At 40.6% G+C, this 18,469-nt stretch overlaps 1 protein-coding gene across 3 annotated transcripts; it reads right to left on the reverse strand.

Annotated features, from left to right (window-relative positions):
* Nucleotides 1-698: 698 nt before the first annotated feature.
* nek1 (NIMA-related kinase 1) lies at nt 699-17,908 on the reverse strand. 3 transcript variants are annotated; one of them, XM_069522432.1, is made up of 36 exons: nt 17,749-17,908; nt 16,769-16,917; nt 16,568-16,664; nt 16,329-16,426; nt 16,017-16,100; nt 15,854-15,921; nt 15,661-15,747; nt 15,154-15,208; nt 14,743-14,943; nt 14,589-14,661; nt 13,841-13,992; nt 13,580-13,639; nt 13,220-13,279; nt 13,089-13,136; nt 12,259-12,339; nt 11,967-12,130; nt 11,758-11,877; nt 11,555-11,657; nt 10,312-10,398; nt 9,655-9,738; nt 9,480-9,557; nt 8,473-8,568; nt 8,134-8,361; nt 7,976-8,029; nt 7,200-7,440; nt 6,402-6,527; nt 6,147-6,305; nt 5,560-5,760; nt 5,361-5,466; nt 5,077-5,153; nt 4,769-4,986; nt 4,022-4,179; nt 3,317-3,705; nt 2,884-3,017; nt 2,259-2,391; nt 699-1,540 (listed from the first exon to the last, which is right to left on the reverse strand). In XM_069522432.1, exons 1-36 carry the CDS (start codon nt 17,882-17,884, stop codon nt 1,527-1,529), a joined length of 4,419 nt encoding a protein of 1,472 aa, XP_069378533.1. In that variant the 5' UTR covers nt 17,885-17,908; the 3' UTR covers nt 699-1,526. The 3 variants fall into 3 exon arrangements, with proteins under 3 accessions (XP_069378533.1, XP_069378534.1, XP_069378535.1); XM_069522433.1 differs by lacking the exon at nt 13,580-13,639; XM_069522434.1 differs by lacking the exon at nt 10,312-10,398.
* Nucleotides 17,909-18,469: the final 561 nt, after the last annotated feature.

Consider the following 18,469-nt stretch of genomic DNA (forward strand, 5'->3'; position numbering starts at 1 on the left):
AGTCATTTGGTGGGTTCTGCTCCACTCATAGGAAACACGCCCACTCCTCCTGCCACACTAAATCAGACATGGTGCAGTGTTAGAACACCGGAGGCCTGTGTTATATTATTCCACAGGGGCTGCATCTACAAATAAATCTTTCCAGCTGACAGAGGGGTGAGTGGTCTCCAGAAGGGCTGTGGATGAAAATAGTCTAGTGTGCGCAGCAGTCTGATGACCTGTGAAAAGCAGAATGATTTTCTTTTGACCATTTATAATCACATTTTTCAATAAAATTATTTTGATAAAAGCAACTTTTATACTCTAACTATATTGTAAACTAATTTGTAAACATTTATATGTCCATGCGTAATCATACCTTTTAATGTTCATGGCAGTGAGGTTATGATGGTCACAACCTTCATATAATGCATATTGATTTTTTATATTATTCTTTTTTACTCTATGCTCCTTGAACATATCATAACTATACAGTATGTACACAATCTCTATTTTGTACAAGGGCAGTATCACGTAGATGTGTTGTTGTGTTGTGTTTCTTATTTATATGTATTTATATATACATATATATATAAAACTTTGACCTGCATTATGCTGTATACTCTTTACAGGTACACATTGTTTGCTTCAGTTGCTCCCCCATGTTCAATAAAAAGCATAATTCAAACAAAAATAAATTTGGAGAATGAGACGTCAGGTTCTCGAAAAAAGTTTTTATTACTTCAAAAAAATATTTACAATATTTAATTTGTAGTCATATAGGAATTATTGTTAATATCTGTATCTTTGCTTACTTATCAGTGCCCTGCGCTGAACATAAATCTAACCAGGCTCTCCATCATCACACTCAGTGCCATAATCTTGCTACAGTAGCTTGGCAGCAGTCAACAGTCTCACAGTTATCATATAATTACAATGATTAAAATGGGTAAACTGAAACAGTAAGAAATGTGGAAAAATGTCTTGTATTCTATTTAACTTCTTGTTTGGTGAAAATTGTATTAAGAAAAGGAGGTTCCATTGGTTCTGAGTAAATTATGGTACATTTGTTTCCAGGGTGACCTGGTTTTGAAGCTATGGTTGAGTGTGTGTTACAGTTAGAAAGAGAGAGCACCTGAGAGGACCAGATGTATGTGAACAACCAACGACAAATTGTGACATAATAGTTTCGGCTATGAATCAGTGTGACAATACATGTGTGTGATTCACTAACAGACAAAGCTTCACAAACATCTGACAGAACCATAAACTTTGGTAAATAACTACATGTAAATGATAATGCACTTTTTGAATGAACACTGGTTAGAAAAGAGTGTCAGTTGCTGATAGTCAAAAGTATGAAACACATCCTTGAGTTTACTAGTAAATCAACATGCAAGTGTGCGTGGAACACTGTCGGATACACAGCTGCGACATGTCATGCATAGATTCTTCTGCCAATGATGTACGTCATGGGAAGACATCAGATAGCAAGCAGATTGTCGTAGCTGCCAGCATGGCTGCCAGCAGTTCCATTGCAGAAAACATTAGTCATCATTATCTACAAGAGAGAAAGCAAAGAATCACGTTGAGACAGATAATTCATTAAAGAGGTTCATTGGTTAGAGTAATTTAAATAAAGAGAGAATCAATGAGGCAACCAAATATTTAATGGAACAACGAGCATCACAAATGACTTTAAACCCAGAGCTGTGACCTCTGAAACATGAGGGGGAATAGATAATGTGATTATAACCGACAGACTATAAAAAATGACTGCAGTGGATGGGTTTGTTCTCTGATAGCTGCCTCAGTTAAATTTCAAAATATAGCAAGTGTTACTGCAGTATGGATGGGAGCCATGATGAGATACATTTTCCAAGGAGATACTTGACATTTGCATCCTCAATCTCTTCTTCCTCTGACAAGAGTAAAAATAGAAAACTAAAGAATTGTCAAATAGAGACGTTCAGAGAGAACATGTATCCGAAGGTTTCTGAGGGAAACAAGTCAGAATCAAAACATGAGGTTTTACATCCATCTTGACACAGAGCAAGACAAAGCTGACAGATGGTGTGAAAGGTGCATTTCACTTAAATTAAGTTGCTTCACAACCCGCAAGTGACAGAAACTCAGGGGGAAAGTGTGCAGTGGAAAATGCACATTTTTAGAAAAAACATGCTGTTATGGTGCAATGAAAATTATAGAAAAGCTGTTTTTCAGCAACACAATGAAAGTGATAGAAAGGACTTAATTATATACAATAAGCTACTGCTCACCTTCTTGGTATGCACCATCTGCCATCACTAGATGCAGGATGTTGGGATACAGATGCTGGTGCTCAGTTCCCAAAATGCTTAAGACCAAACTGGAGCCCAGGTCAATGTTCTCGTCTTCATCTTCATGTATAGCCTTGAGCACCAAAACAACAAGACATCCATTCAATCAAGTCAGTCTTCTAAAACTCAACTGTAAAGATGTTTGGATGACCGAAAGATGAAAGATGCTTACACACCTCCCTTGTTTGGTCCTTCGACAACATCATTTTTGATGAATGGAACGTTCATTTTTCTGATAGTAATACCATAATGACATTGCAGTAGCAATGAAATAAAATAACTAAACAGGTTGTTTCATTTTCTTCATTGAAAAGACTATTTGTTTCTATGCTTATCTACAAACCAATCAATGTTTAGTATAGGTTGACGCAGCCCACATAGGCAGTGACAACAGGATGTACATATATCATACAAATTCAGTGCTCTCCCTAAAGTAAAATATAAAACCAAATCTATCTGGATCAACTTTAAACCATGTCAAAGAGACATAAACATTGTTTTGGACTATGGTCCAGTATTTCAGGTGTGAAAACTCCCTTAGAGCCAAATAACACATTTTTTGTACCTTAATCTTATTATAGGCCTCAATGAACTTCTCGAAGCCCATCTGCTGCTCCAGGTTGAAGCGAAGCTCCTCCAGTCGACTGAAGATGCTGTCATGATGCTCAGCGTCTCCACCCTGCTCCTCTTCACTGCCATCTATAACGCAGCAGGATTCATCAGTTCTCATAACACTGTTACACTTTGGGTCTTGGAGATGCTTAGACAGCAAAAAATACCCATTTTTTGTTTAATGGTCACAAACTGAAGGCATGAATCATCTGTTGTTAAATATCATCTGTCACTAAAAATAGCGGCCATTGTTGCTGCTAAAAGCTTTTTATGTCAGCAAAAGTGGTAAAATCAGTGTTTGTTCTTGCATTGAAATAATTAATAAATGAAATATGAAGAATTGTGTTAAAAAAAAACAACACTTGCGAGTTCATCATTCCTCCTACCTGATTGCCACTCCTCATTGAGCTGGCTGTTATTACTGTGGTTATCATCTCCCACGCCATTGGTGAGCAACTCCCCTGCCTCAACATCACCCGGACTGCCATTGGAGCACTCTTCATCGTCATCCTCATCATCCTCCTCCTCTTCACCTTCTTCCTCCTCTTCATCGTTATCATCTTCTTCGTCGTCATTATCTACAGCCATCTGATTGTTGTCCTGATCCATCTCAGCTGCTATCCTATTAAAAAACTCCTTGTCTTGGCTCTCTGAAGGGTTTCCATTAAAGTCTCCTGCTCCAACCTCTGGAGGGCCCCTCATTAAGTCTTCGTCTTCTTGCAGCAGTCTCTCCATTGAGGCCCTGATGTCCTGCAGGTCTTCATCTTCATATGCACTAGGAAACAAAGTATAATCTTATTATATACAATATATGATATTAGCTGGTTGTATTGATAGCATCTGGACCTGCCCAATTTTCGAATGCTGTCTCTGACACATTGAAAATGGTAGAATATGAGTAAGGCAAGATATCCAACACTATTAAATGACCTGTCTTCTTAACGTGCAGCATTTTTTTTACCCACTGAGAGTATTTAATATACCCACACTGCAACATAGAACACATAGCTTTCACTGTTTGAGTATTTATGGGCTGACAATGTTTGTTTTGAGAATGTCTTTGAGATTTCTTTTGTTTGTGTTCGTCTTACTCTTCTGTCTCTGACTGGTCGTCATCTTTAGCCGCCTCATCCAGGTCCTCGAGTTCCAGGTTGTTGTCTGGGGCAACATTAGCATTGCTAGCCACTGCAGAGTCCTGCTGAGCACTGAAGAAACGACTGAGATCTGGGAGAGAACAGGTCCGCAGCATCTGACAGCACAAAGTAAACTGTGAAATTTTGATGGCCCTACATGTGAAAATAAGGTGATGAGTAAATGTTTAGTGCGCTGGGATCTGGTGTGGTGACACATATGAAATGTAGAAAATGGAACTACTAAAAAACAAACAAACCCAAAAAGCACAGTGACGAAACCTGTCTCATTCATATCTTATGTTGCTCTTTGTATGGATATAAAACATGTTGAGCTAGATTCTGCAGATCTCAATATCCATGGTGAAGGTAATGATAGATATAGGTTGATGGATGTCTTTTCTGTCCTTTCAGGCCCCTTTGCCGGTTTAGACTATGTGATTAATGGCACCAGCTCCATTCCATTCCCCCTCATTAATAAAGACTGAAATCCTTCCTAAAATACCACACAAGCCTCAGCATTACACCTGGAACAAGAACAGGAGTGAACTTCTCAATCAGTGCAACAGCTGCTCATTGTTACATCTAAAACAGTCATGGATCTCAACATAAAAAAATTATACTTAGATTACCCCCACTATTCTTTCCATCATTACCAAGGTGATTACCAGACAAAAATCTAATGCATTATGTTCAGGCAGTGATCACCTTGGGATTGTTGGCATCAAACATGCCCGTAGAGAGACCAATGAGGAGGGAGTTGTGGTGTTTGGTGCGCAGAGGTGAGACGGAGCGTGAACGAGAGGCCAGAGAGGACGATGATTCATCCATAGAGGACTGGGCTGAGAGCACTGAGAGGGCAGCAGTGCGTCTGTGGGCCGGAGAGCACAACTTCATAAACAGAGGCTCCTCGCACTGTGGTAAACCTGGGGAGAGGGAGGGAGGGGGCAGATTTAATTAGATGATAATCATGCTGAAAAACAAATCATCTTTAATTCTCTAAAAATTCATCTTACTGGAAGATTCTGTGGGTTTCTCCACACTCCTCTCACCCTCCTTTGTGCCTGTTGATCTTTGACTGCCCTCTGATGGCCTATAAGTGAAATACACAAACATGTATGAAATTGTTCACAGAAAAATCTAACCTTTTATAAGCTGAAACACAAGGACCTTGTTCACTTAAATGCACTGGGACATTGAGCTTAACTCATACTGGGACCAGGGAACGATCAATATGTTTTCATTTTGGTGTGAAACAGCAAAGTTCTTTATATGAATGATGATAAAGATGAAAAGTTACATTGGTTGCTGGTTTTCCTGTTCCCATGCCTGCTGCACACCAGTTGGACGATGTAAGGCCGGTTTCAGTGTCTCCTCGAGAATCACTGACTCCACGTCTGCTAGATCTGGAAGAGTTCAGGCCAGATAGGATTGCACTGCACTGAAATATACATACTTTGAAACGAGGAAGATCGGATCAATATAAGGTTGAATAATACCGTGAGCCTCAGTGAGGTTGGGTGACAGTGTCACTGTTTCGATTGTTCTGGACACAGTTTCCTGATGTGAGGCCTCTGTTGGAGCAGAACTCTCCTTTTCAAATGCAGGGCTCTGAAGCACAGCAGATGGTGTTGGCGCAGAGGTCAACACTTCTTTCTGTGTCCTCTCTATCTCAGGTACTGCAGCCTGGATAGACTTCTCTGTGAAGAATAATCAGCAGTGAGTGAATATACATCATCACTTTCAATGAGTCTGAAACAGCCCATGAAATGTAAAAAAAAAATGGGTATTTGCTGTCCAAATCATGATGTAAATAATTGTGAGGTGCTGTGTGTCCTCAATATTGTACAACTGATTAAGTCTGACTACGAAAGATAGTTGCATTTTTTAGCAACATCTTAGAATGGAACAGTCAAATGAAGAGAAGAGTAATGAAAATATGACAAAACTAAAATCTATTTTAGACATATCTAATCATAAAGGGAGAGAACAAATAAACAATTACTTGAATAAAGCTTTGAGTTTACATGATAATTGTTTTGTATGGCTTAGATGGTAAGAACATGAAAACTGAATGAAGTCTAACCAAGGCAGATGGAGACATTCTCCAGCTGCTGGGTGAGAGGCTGAAGCTCGGCCTCCCGAAGGACTCGAAGAACTTGAGAGTCTGGACTCGCTCTCCACATCTTCCTCTGAATTTCCTCCTGAAGCATATCCATCCGAATAACTTCACCCGCTGTTTGCTCTGACACATACATACGCAAAAAGAAAAAGGTCTCACATGTTTTCTTTTGCCACTGATAATTTTCAGAGAGATGTGCTTAGGAAGAAGAGAGCTCACCAATGGTTCTGATGCAGGTCTCCTCTAGAGTTTGTTGGGCTACAGAGAGGACAAGTGGAAGTCCTGCCTCCCACTTCTTCCTGTCTCCACCAGAGGATGGCCTTTCGTCTGGAGACACTGAGGTGTCTGGTAAGAGAGGTTGATAAACTGAGCAAAACCTTTTGTGAATGCACTTGTATGTTTGACTTCCATGATAAGAAGTTTCACTGTGGCCACAGCACAAGTATTAACATGTAGTATAATATGTGCTATAAAGCAAAGCTAAATAAAATTTGTGGCCGTTTCAAATGAAAATATACCCCATAAAATATACCCTATAAAATATACCCTATAAAATATACCCTATAAAAATACTTAAAGTTCGGTTCACCAGGAATTTTACTTTATCAAAATATAAAACAAAACAAATTCAAACCAGTGCATGAAGCAAAAAAGGTTTTGTGATGTCACTGTGACATTGACCTTTGAACAAATTCTAAATCAGGTCATCCTTGAGTCCAAGTGAATGCTTTTGCCACTTGTGATGAAATTCCATGTTGCTGATATATCATGTTCACAAAAACAAGAGGTCACAGTTAACTTGACCTTTGACCTTGTACCACAAAAATCTAATAAATTAATCTGTGAATCCAAGTAAATGTTTTGTACCAAATTTGAAGACATTCCCTCAAGAACAACGCACACGATAATGATAACACCTCAGGCCAATGGCTGTCACCAGCATAGAGGGATATAAATAATCTTGTTTCTGTTCATGAATGGGACATGAGAGCTTTATTCTGTGGAAGAATAACTCACAAATCATTGTGGCACAGGTTTCCTCTAAGGTTTGCTGAGCTGAAGGAAGTATAGGCAGTTCTGCTGCATCCCACTTCTTTCGGTCTCCGTTGGAAGAGGGACGACTCTTTGTGTCAGACGGGCTGTGCTGGGGAGCAGGACTTGGTTCTGCAGGGGGTGGAGACGCCTCCTTTCCCTCCTCCACTGGACTTTGGGCTTTTAGGTTCTGGTTAAGTCGGTGCAGTATCTGCTTTTTCTCACTCTGTTAGATGAAAAGGATTTAGTAGCACTTTCTTTCTAAAAATGTAATCATAGAAATCTAAGTCCAGAACATTAAAGTAACACAATGCAACTTTTTTTCCTTATATCCTATGAGAAGTGTGTAAATTGCAACGTACAATGCCAGAGCCAGGCCCAGCAAGTCCAAGAGTGATGCTGAATTATGGATCAGTTAAAAGGACTTAGAAGTCAATAAAAACAGCATTTATCTCAAATATTTGGTTAGGAAACGTTTAAAATAGTAAGAATTCTACACAGAGTTTGGTGTATTTGGCAGCTCTTCTGCTTCAGGAAGCCGGGGACCATGGGTAATAACCACAGTTTAGTTGTGTTTCAGTTCAGTGAGTGGGACTACGCAGTCGCAGCTCAACACATTGATGGGATTTGTTTTTTCTCTGCATGAAAACAAGTACATTCAAACACAGAGCCCAACAGGAAAAATCACCATGTGTGGCTGCAGAGGGCGCTGTGGCTCAATAAAAGTTACACAATGTTGCTTTAATAACTGATACACTCACCTGGATGCCTGTTGCAGTCTCCAGCTCAGGCAAGTTTTCTTTTAGTGGAGTAATCTAACAAACACAAAATTAAAAAAGTATATACCCAAGCCAAGTAATACATACATACAAGAAACACATGATAGAGGGCCTGAAGGACTCTGTAAATGTATACTGACTGCTCCAACATTCTTCAGGGCAGCAGTCATGGATATCACTGGGGTGGAGGTTTTGGATGGAGGCAGGGCCGGAGTGTTGGTAACTGCTTCTGGCTGAGACAGATTGGGTTGTGGAAGAGGACTGTCGGAGGTAGTTGGGACTGCTACTGCTGCTGCCGCCGCTACGTTTCCTGCTGCCGCCGCTACGTTTCCTGCTGCCATGCCAACCTTCATCTGCCGAGCGGCAAGCTTCCATAAAACACAATACCCATCATTAGACTATACTTGCGCCAGTAAGGCCAGGTAATCTTACGGAGAGAGGAATGTTATCTTAAAACCAAAACAAATGAAGGAGCTTACATGGTCCTCCCAAGCTCTCTTTTCTCTCTCATATGCCTCCTTTCTCTTCTTCTCGAGTTGCTCCTTCAGAACAGCAGCACGGGCATTTGCTTGGGCCTGTCAAGTACAGATAAACATACAAAATGATGTCTAGTGAAGCTTTGACGAAGTTTTAATGATCAAAATAAGAGGTCTCCAATCAAATCTTGTTTCCTCCAGGTGAAAATCCCTTCATACCAGCTGCCATTTTATCTTTTATCTTGATATCTCCATCTGGCATTTGTGCTGGTCGAGTAGTTATACCAAATGTACCATTGCCTCTATAATTTAGCTGACCTCAATAAGGTGTCCATGCATGTTTATTTACATAAGAATGTCACCAACATTTAGGGAGTTATTCAGCTTCTCTCTACGTCTGAGAGTGAGGAAGAGTTTACACACACAAAGTCTACACAAACAGAGCAAAACACACAGTGAGGCAGCCAGAGATGAAGTGAATACATTTTGGGTTAAAGCTGGATGAGAGAGGAGAGCCCATTAACGAGGATCTAGGTATGGGTGTCATGGGCAGCTGACCAAGATGGCATCATGCTTGGGACTGCAATGGGCGCTTGCAAAAAATAAGAGGAACGTTAACATTTGCGCGTTCAGTTTTCTTTCATTCATATCTTGTTACCGTGTGTGTCAGTTAACGTTATTAGAGTGGACATCCTGTTTCCAGTTTGTGAGCAGAGAAGCTAAGGTCTCACACACTGGGGAAGATGGGGAAGGCTGAGTAAAGGGGGAGCGGGGGAATCTATCGAATAGCGCACCTCTAACACCATGTCACAGGAACACCTTAGGGGCCTTTCTGTAATTAGCATTAACAAGGGAATGGGCAAAATGATGTGATTGATGACTTTGGCTTCACCTCTGCTGATACAAATCCATCCAGGGGAAACACTGAAATATTTTGAAAATAAATATAGTTCTTAAATAAACATTGAGAAATATAAAATATAAAAGTTTCACATTTCTCACAGACTCACTTTTAAAGCCTCTATCTTCTTTCTCCGGAGCTCTGCCTCCTCACTGGACTCCTGGCTGTCTGAACCATCACTGTCATACTGAAACAAACACAAACAACCGCCATAAGCCACAGTGTCACAGAAAAACAGTAAACACTTTTTTGGAAGGTATTCTCAGAATCTAAGAGCCTTGAACCTTCTCTCCTCTGAGTCGAGCTTTGATCTGCTGACGTTCATTGAAATTCAGCAAGCGGATCTGCCTCAGTTTCTTCAAGTACTCCTGACAACAAATAGAAGACTGTTACATACTGTGTGGTATACACACCCACACAGACAATTATTAGGATGCAGTACTGATATCTGCAGTCACATAAAAAGAAATTACAAAAAAATAGCATACACCGGTAGCACTTGTAAAATACGAACACTTCATTCAATACATATGATGTTTGCATCTATAACAGACCATTCATTCAGGCAGAATAGTTATGCAATTTTCAGTGCAATAAAGATGCTTGCACTTGTGTATTCCATTCAAAGCAAAAAGCATGTAAGACACTGAAAAGCTGAGGTCATTCAAAATAGGACAAAACACAAAACAAATAAAAACAATGGTATTCATTGTTTATCGTTGTGAAGAGAAACAGCCATTAAATGGGGAAACTAAAAACAGTCAGTTCACATTGGACAGAGGGAGACTGTACATTATGAAAAGGAGTCAGCGTGGGTCTGAGCTGCTGGGTTGATTTAAGGACGTGCTAGAGGGAGTTTAGTGCAAACAGAGACGTGCTTAGTCAGACGTGCCATGAGTGAGGTGGAGAGTGAGGCTGGGCATTCGAGCCAGGGCTCCTACCTCCTCCTCTTTGTTTGCTCTGGGTCTCCTGCACTGAGCCGAACCAGCCCGGCTTCCATAGAGTGCAGCCAGGTTTTGCCGGGTACCCTGTTTACCGTTTGATTTAACCACATTTTAGAAAGGACGCATGCCTTACATCCAACTGTAACAACAGTCATGAGTTGGGGCCAGGATATATTTAAAGCTGCATTAATGAATAGTTTTATATTAATACTGAATCAAATTACAACATTTAAGTAAGTGAGGCCACTTCTTATGATGAACACACAGAATTATCTCAGCAGAAGTCCCCTGTAATAGTATACAAGTGCAGTAGGGATGTCACTGGGTAATAAACTCACTACAACCCCTGGTGTTACAGATTACACTGGACATTTAACAAGAAAAGATTCACTCAAGAAGTTGTGTGCAATGTTTAATTACGCAGACTATGAAAGTCCACTGCTGCTTCATTGTGTGCAGCGCTAGACACTGGGTTTGGACAGAAAAATCTAAACCCCTTGTAGGGCTCAGTCAATACTTAGTTGGTGTCAGACAGGAGAATGTAACTTGAGTCACGCTCTACTCCTCTGTTGCACGGAGCAGACACTTTCACTTTAAAACTGCAGCATCAGACTCAGTTTTATGTCTGTAAAAAAATGTAACATAAAGTGTGGCCGGTGGGTACGTTATGGAATCAGTATGTGCCTGATCACAGTGGAACACCAGTGGAACACCAGTGGAACACCAGTGGAACACCAGTGGAACACCAGTGGAACACCAGTGGAACACCAGGCTACAGCTGATACTTGTAGGCAGTATATTCTACAACTAGGCAGCAGAAAAGCTCTGAAACAAACTGAAAGAAACAGTTTCCATTTCTTATCTGATGGATAAGATTGAGGTTCTTTCTTGTTCTTTCTTATATAGTCTGTTTTAAGTCTTTACCATTATGTATGCCAGGCAAGTAAATTACTATAGATAGCATCATGGCTTTTGAACTATGATTAAAAGTGGCTCATTCTCACTGCAATAGCAACAATTTTCCAAAGCATTGTATTGTTTGATTCAGTGTTAATACTGGAATTGATGCAATAATGTAATGGAGCTCTTAAATCCCTATTATTTGAAACAGATTCATGAACACACACAGTTTGTGAAAGGTCATAGTCGACAAGATGGAAAAGGGTTGATATATCAATAGAAAGAATTCAACACTCAGTGAGGTGACCCTTAACATTTCAGTATAAGTCACACTACGTACCAGTTGTCCTTCAGCACGGACTTTATTGAGCATAGCTTCTCTCTTACGTTGTAAAAACTCCTCAACCTGATTAGCACGGCCAGGAACCACCTGACCACGCTGCCTGGAAACAGAATAAGACACTGAGTACTACACATTTAAATGCGATGACAACAGATGTGTAGTGTTATTTACTGATTCGAGAGAGAGGCTACTTGACTGACCTACTGATGCGAGCTTGTACAGAAACGAACTGCAGTCTCTGAAGTTCTCTCTTGATTGCATCATGGTTTAAGAGATGGGCAGGGCCTTTGGGCAGCACTGGGCCAGCAGCAGCAGGTACACTTTATATACACACACACACAAATAATGCAGTTAATACGATGATTTTTTTAAGCGTAACCTGTCGAAAGAGGTAAACGGGTGATCTCACCGAACGGGACTGCTTGGTGCTGCCTCCCTGCTAATGTCTTTAGGCCGAGGGTTAGACATTTGATCCAGAGCAGCGTGGTAGTGTTCATAAGGGCTTTTGCTCGGCACAGAGCCTGGGACTGGGGCACCAACACCTGCAGCCCTATTTCGACCACCTACGAAACACTGAAATTGCAAGAAAAAGTTTGTTGAGAGCAAGAAGGGATAGCTGTGTGTATGCTGTATTTAAATGTAAAAGAAGGACCTCTAGTAGAAGATCTTTGTTTTATTAAACAGAAATGGATGTCCAGTACCTTCCTCTCTGGGCTGCTACCTCCACTAGAACTCAGAACATGCTTCCAGCCTTGTTCTCTGGCTTGGTTTATACGAGTGATCTGTAAAAGATCACTGTTTTATAGACTGCGTTCAGACCTGGGATTAACATGCATCCTCGGTGATCCAATCACAAGAGGTTAAACAAACCCTAATGTATCCTGCATGCTTCCTGAGATCTAATTACTCAGACCACATTCTTTTTACTGTGTGAACACCAAGGTGTTCTGGGCCACTGGATTGCCTACTCAGCTGTCATCCTCTAACCTGCTACAGTTTCACAAGGAGTCAAACGTTTATGCTTCTCAGAGCGCATACATTGATTTGTTTGTAGCCACAATATCAACACTCACCAACAAATGATGATTGATGCCTTTTTTTTCAATGGGTAAAATCTGTCTTGATGGCAGAGCTGACGCGTATCACTTCATTCAGACCCTCCCGCTTGGTCTCTTTTACTCTCTCTCTCTCTCTCTCTCTCTCTCAAACAACATAATTAAGTCAAACACAAATGATGCAAGTGTTTATTTTCAAATAGAGTTGGGAAATTAGTTTTGATCACAAGTGGTCAGTGGAGACACATTCAGGATTTATTTCAATACCAGGTGTGAACAGACAAACTTAGAGTTGACCGCTTGTGATGGGATCTCTCAGGATGGAATTTAATAACAGGTCTGAACAGGGCCTTCGGTTTCATTTCAAGATAGAAACATACATCACGTTGACCCTTTGCAAAAGCACTGAAGTGACTTAATTTAGTACATAAAAGAACAAAAATAATAATATCCAACTGCTTGTGTGTACCACTCACCTTTTCTTTTTCATATCTCTTCATTTGTTCTGCTTTAAACAGGAACATCTGGAGATGATACAGATAACAGAGACAACTGAAAGTGTGAAGACAATAACAGCCTTTAAATATGGACTTGATACCGTGCTCACCTGCTCTCTCTGTTTCCTTTCTTTCTCAATCATCTCCATCTTTTTCTTTCTGATCCCATCCTGCAGTGTGAGGAAAAAGCATGTCAATTACAACAACGGCATCTTTAAGACACCCACTTTGAGAGGCAGGAGGACAGCTCTGTCACTGGGCAGGCAAGGAGGGAAAGGTCGGTTTAAAGAGAAATCAGGCAGAACACTCCAGACAGAGCCGGGGGATGAAAATGGAATCAAGCATAATGACAGAGGGAAAACTAAAAATGCTGGTATAAAGACACACAGCTTAATGTGTGTGTAAATGGGGAAAGAAAAAGGAGAGAAATCCAAGAGTAAATTCAAGTTATGTGGGGCTCTCAGCTGTACCTCATGTTTTTTCCTCTCTTCCTTGTCCTCTCTTCTTTGGGAGGGTGCTGGGAGAGGGGCCTGAGCAACATATGACACTGGGGTTCAGAGGTTGCCAACACACTATGATGTTAAGACAGACACTCACACACACAAATGGGAGAGGCCTCCAACATGCCAGACTAGGAGCTCAATGTTAAACACAGCTTTTTTTACACGTGGAGCAAAAAACAAAACAGGAGTGAAGCTCAAAAATCAGCTTCACTTTTACAGCCTACTCACTGCTTTATGTTTCACAGCTGGTTTCCTCTCCGCAGGCTTTTTGGTTACATCTGACAACTTTCTTGCATTTAAAGGCACTCCGTATTTGCTGGCTGGTTTGGTGATCTTCAGGGCTGGGGCGAGTGGTATGAACCCAGCGGCAGGACGCTTGGCTGCTCACGCAAGTGAAAAAAAACAGCAGAAACTGCGTGTGACCATGCTGACTGAAAATAATAAGTAAGTATCAATACTGCAAATTAAAAAAAAGCATGAAAATGACTGCAAACAGTAGTGATCAGAAACTGCTCCATCCTGCCTGAGAGACAGGTACTCGATCAGATATCTCAGGACAGATGTTAACACCAGGTCTGAACGGGTCTTAGTTCCCTGTAGTAGTATGATTTGGGGTGAGGCAGCAAACCTTCCTACACTATATAAAATGAAACTATTTAATTTGACACAAAATGTCAGGACAATGTGAGACCAAGACTCATTCACAGGTGAGGGAGGTGTGTGTGGAAGCCAACAGTCTTTTACAGCTCTAAATCTCTTTCTGTACTTGCAGTACTGTAATGTTAAAGCAGTGTAGGATTTCAACAAATACCTCTCATAAGAGTACTTTATTGAGGAAGTCAGTTGTCTCACACACTCTTTTTCAAAAAAAAAATGTTTTCCATTTGAAAGATCCTAGAATAAAATAAAACTTAAAGAGGCTCTAAGTTTTAAAAAGTATCCTCACATTTCAAATTCAGTAGCAGTTCTTACTTACCTGGTGCTCCCTGCAGCACAGCCGCTTTAGGCTGCTTGTGAATGAAAGTGTGGCGGAATTCCTGAGCAATGAGCTGGAATCAGTAAAGAATTCTATTAAAATGCATATACAGCCTAGATGATGTAAAATTCAGACAGTATTCAACAAGTTGTACCTGTGGTGTGAGGAATCGCTCTATCCTACAGGACAAGAACGTTTTGTCAAGGATGCTGCTGACTGATGGCCTTTCTCTGGGGTTGCGTTTAAACAGCTGTGCCAAGAGAGAGCGGAGTTCTTGGGAGTAGTGAACAGACACGGGAGGATATGAGCCGCGAATGATCTTCAAAACTAGGTTCTTCATGTTGCCAGCCTCAAACTGAGAAGCAGAGCAGAGCCGTATGGAGATATCAGTGAGGGAAACCAAGTAGTCATACTGTGTGCAGTAATGGTGTGATTGAAATTTTTAGGAAACACATATCGGTACACATTCTTTGAAATTAGGCTTGTTAACCCTTAAACATACAGAATATATAAAAAACATCATAGCCACATTATTTAGTAAACCACTCACACACTGAATACTTACTGCATGCTTAAGAGTGCACATTTCATACAGGACACACCCTAGGGCCCAAATATCACTGCAGATGGAGGGAGAGTAGGGAAAGTAAGAGGAGAGAGCATACAAATGGATTGTGCAGGGGAAAAATTCAGGGGTAGGATTACATTTGTCAGTCGTTTGCAATTCGGAAGAGAAAAAATAATTGATTGCTGAGAAAACACCACATTGAACTTTGAGTCGTCGGTTCATTAAATGAATTGGCTGTAACTGAAGTGGATTCAATTACACACATGTTAAAATCAATACTTGCTTGCTGTTGCAGATATACACAGGCAGGTTCACTCAATAAAGCAGAGACATGATACCTTTACATCACCCAGGAGCCACCAACTCTAACTCATTAACATTACCTCATGCATGACTCATTGTTCAATAGGGCAAAGTGCTTGTCCTCAGGATAACAATTACATATCCATTTACACCACAAATGCTACAAATACAACATAGTGTTCCAGAGCATCAAGTTATTACCTTTTGTTGTTGTATGGTTTATTTTCACAAATCTCTGGTGATAGGTAATACGGTGTTCCTATACACGTCCTTGCCAGTTCTACAGTGCTGAAAATGAGAGGAGAATGAAAACCAAATTGTTGGATGATTAACTATTCCCAAATCTTGGCTTTATGAGGATCTGCTGATCTATTTAGATGACATAAGTACAAACCTATTTAGTACCCTTGCTATTCCAAAGTCCCCAAGTTGTACTGTCCCATCTTTTGTTAAAAAAATATTCTGTGAAGACATTATGAAAGGTAGATTTTTATGATAAATGACAAATCATTGCTTGTAATCAGTGAGGAAAGATCATGTGGTGCGTAGAGCAATACCTGTGATTTGATGTCCCTGTGCAGTATTTTACGATCATGAACGTGCTTCAGTGCCAGGCAAATCTGCACAAACCAGTCCAGGATCTAGGCAAAGGAAAACGATTGCAAATCCAATGACTGAACCACTTAGGTAAAATACAGAAACATTAAAATAGTCTAAATAAATGTCAAAGACTGGAGTACAAAGATATGGAATAGCATCAGTTAAGATGCAATATCAATGTGATATACATGATGAACGCTTTTTCAGCCTGTCATCAGTAGTAGTATGTCTTGGAAGCTCATGGTGTTCTCAAAAAGATAATGGCTTACTTGATCTTCTGAGAACAGTACTCCTTTCTGAGAATTGATCTTCTTGAAGAGGTCTCCGCCCTCACAGTAGTCCATCACAATAAACAGACAGCCGCCTTCTGAAAAGTGGAGAATTCAGAGCCAAGCAATGTTATACTCATTATATTGAGTGCATCGGGAAACAAGTGCAGAAGCTCATCTCTGTGGTTCTTTCTGGTTGTTGCGAAGACATGAAGTGATGTATTAATTCATGTGAATACCTTCAAAAGAATCCTTATACTGGACAATGTTGGGGTGACTCATTTTGGCAAGAACAGCGACTTCTTTTCGAGATTCCTGCCTCTCTTTGCTTGGCATCTGTCAAGGTAAAAGAGAAAGAGGATGGATGAAGGGACGTGGTAGTGGAAGCGAGCTCTACTGGTTACATGTAAAGCTTGTGAAATCATATGCATTAAACTTACTCCTGATATGCCAATCTCCTTGATGACATACTGGTGTCCATCCTCTTTTGATCTGACAAGGAGGGCTTTTCCAAATGAGCCTTCCCCGATTTTGTTCACCTTTTCGTATTTGTCCATGTTACTAGAATGAGTGGCGCCTCGTGCTGGGTCTGTAGAGCGATCAAACAAATGATATACTCAAAACGATTAGGTTCTATCATATAGCTGCAATAGTTTTGTAGATTTTCAAATATACCTTCAGCCTCAGGTTCGGCTTTTAACATTATTGTAATTAAAAGGCCGAAACACCTGATGACACCAAAGTACAACTAAAGATTATTATTTTCAACAACCAGTTTGACAGAGCTTAAATATGATGTTAAAAGAACTGTTCCTGGTCTCTCTCCCCCTCTCCTCCCCATCTTTCTCCTCTCACCCCAACCAGTGGAGGCAGATAGCTGCCCACATTGAGTCTGGATCTGCAAGAGATTTTTTTTTTTTTCCAGAGGGAGTTTTTCTCTCCACAGTCACCAAAGGACTCATTGTGGGAACTGTTGGGTTTCTTTATAAATCTGAAGTCCTTGATCTTAATATGTTATGAACTGAACTGAATACCTTTTATTTTTAATCATTCATTTTTTTTGCCATGGATTTTGTGAAGCACTTCGGAACCTTGTTCAGATAAGTGCTACACAAAGTTACTATTATTATTGTATTATTGTTGCTGAGCTCAGACATCTCGCTGGAGTGTCACCCTGTAGGTACATGAATGTTGTGCTGTCACCCGGAGCAGGATGTTTAGTCTCAGGCTGTGATGCTAGGAGACAACACACAGCACTGCGGGTAGCACCGTTGCTAACGGTACCGTGCCCACACAAAGAGAGCAGACCGCCGTGCATTGAATAGACTCACTGAAAGTAGACGACACGCAGACTGCGGACATTTACGAGGCTCACTTGGTGGCAGCGAATCAAAGTATTTGTGTCTGGTACTTTTCTTACCATTAGTCTGCTTCACTGCCGTATCACAGCTGCTGGGACCTGCTGCCGCTCCTTGCGCTCTCGACCTAACATCAGCTCCCCCTTTGCTGCATTTCCATTGGTCAGCTTCCTGTTTCTCGACCGCGCATTGGTTCATACAGCTGTCAGTCAACGCCCGTGGTGAATAAGGGGCCTAGTGAGTGTGGACGTTTCTTACCATGGCAACCCGTGTGGCAACCACAGGTCGACTGCGGAAGTGAGGCGACGGTGACAGCGAGCGGAACCACGTCTCATTCGTTTCTGCAGCCGACGCTTGGATATCAAATGACCCTGAAACTATGGAGGATGTACATGTTTGCTCATAATTAAACTAAGCAAATATTATTTTATGTTACTTTGCGACACCACAAGGAATAATCGGTCATCATTACAGTGAAAGAAAAGGGAAAATGAAAAAACACATTTAATGTGTAAAATTATGGTTCTAACATGTAGAGGGGCCAGGAAAAATAAAATAAACTGAAAGTGCAAAAGCTCAAATGGAACCGCTCAGATAGAATATTGTTATATTATATATAAATGCAAAATGGTAAATTGCAAATACAAAATTATATTTATATATTCATTGTATATTCCATTTTAAACTTCATCTTTTCATTTCACATAGAATACAGAGCTTATTTTAACTTGAATGAATGTAAGACTACTGGCTCATAACAGGCAAACTGATGCAAACCGCGTT

This window comes from Paralichthys olivaceus, chromosome 3 (assembly GCF_024713975.1).
Source record: "Paralichthys olivaceus isolate ysfri-2021 chromosome 3, ASM2471397v2, whole genome shotgun sequence".
Classification (NCBI taxonomy): domain Eukaryota; kingdom Metazoa; phylum Chordata; class Actinopteri; order Pleuronectiformes; family Paralichthyidae; genus Paralichthys; species Paralichthys olivaceus.

Excerpts from the sequence above, each read along its gene's own strand:
- nek1 (XM_069522432.1), bottom strand. The coding sequence starts at position 17,884 with ATGAACCAATGCGCGGTCGAGAAACAGGAAGCTGACCAATGGAAATGC. Across the intron at positions 12,340-13,088 it reads AGAGATATGAAAAAGAAAAG|ATCACTCGTATAAACCAAGC; the intron begins GTGAGTGGTACA and ends GATCTTTTACAG. Across the intron at positions 3,706-4,021 it reads GACCAGTCAGAGACAGAAGA|TGCATATGAAGATGAAGACC; the intron begins GTAAGACGAACA and ends TTTGTTTCCTAG.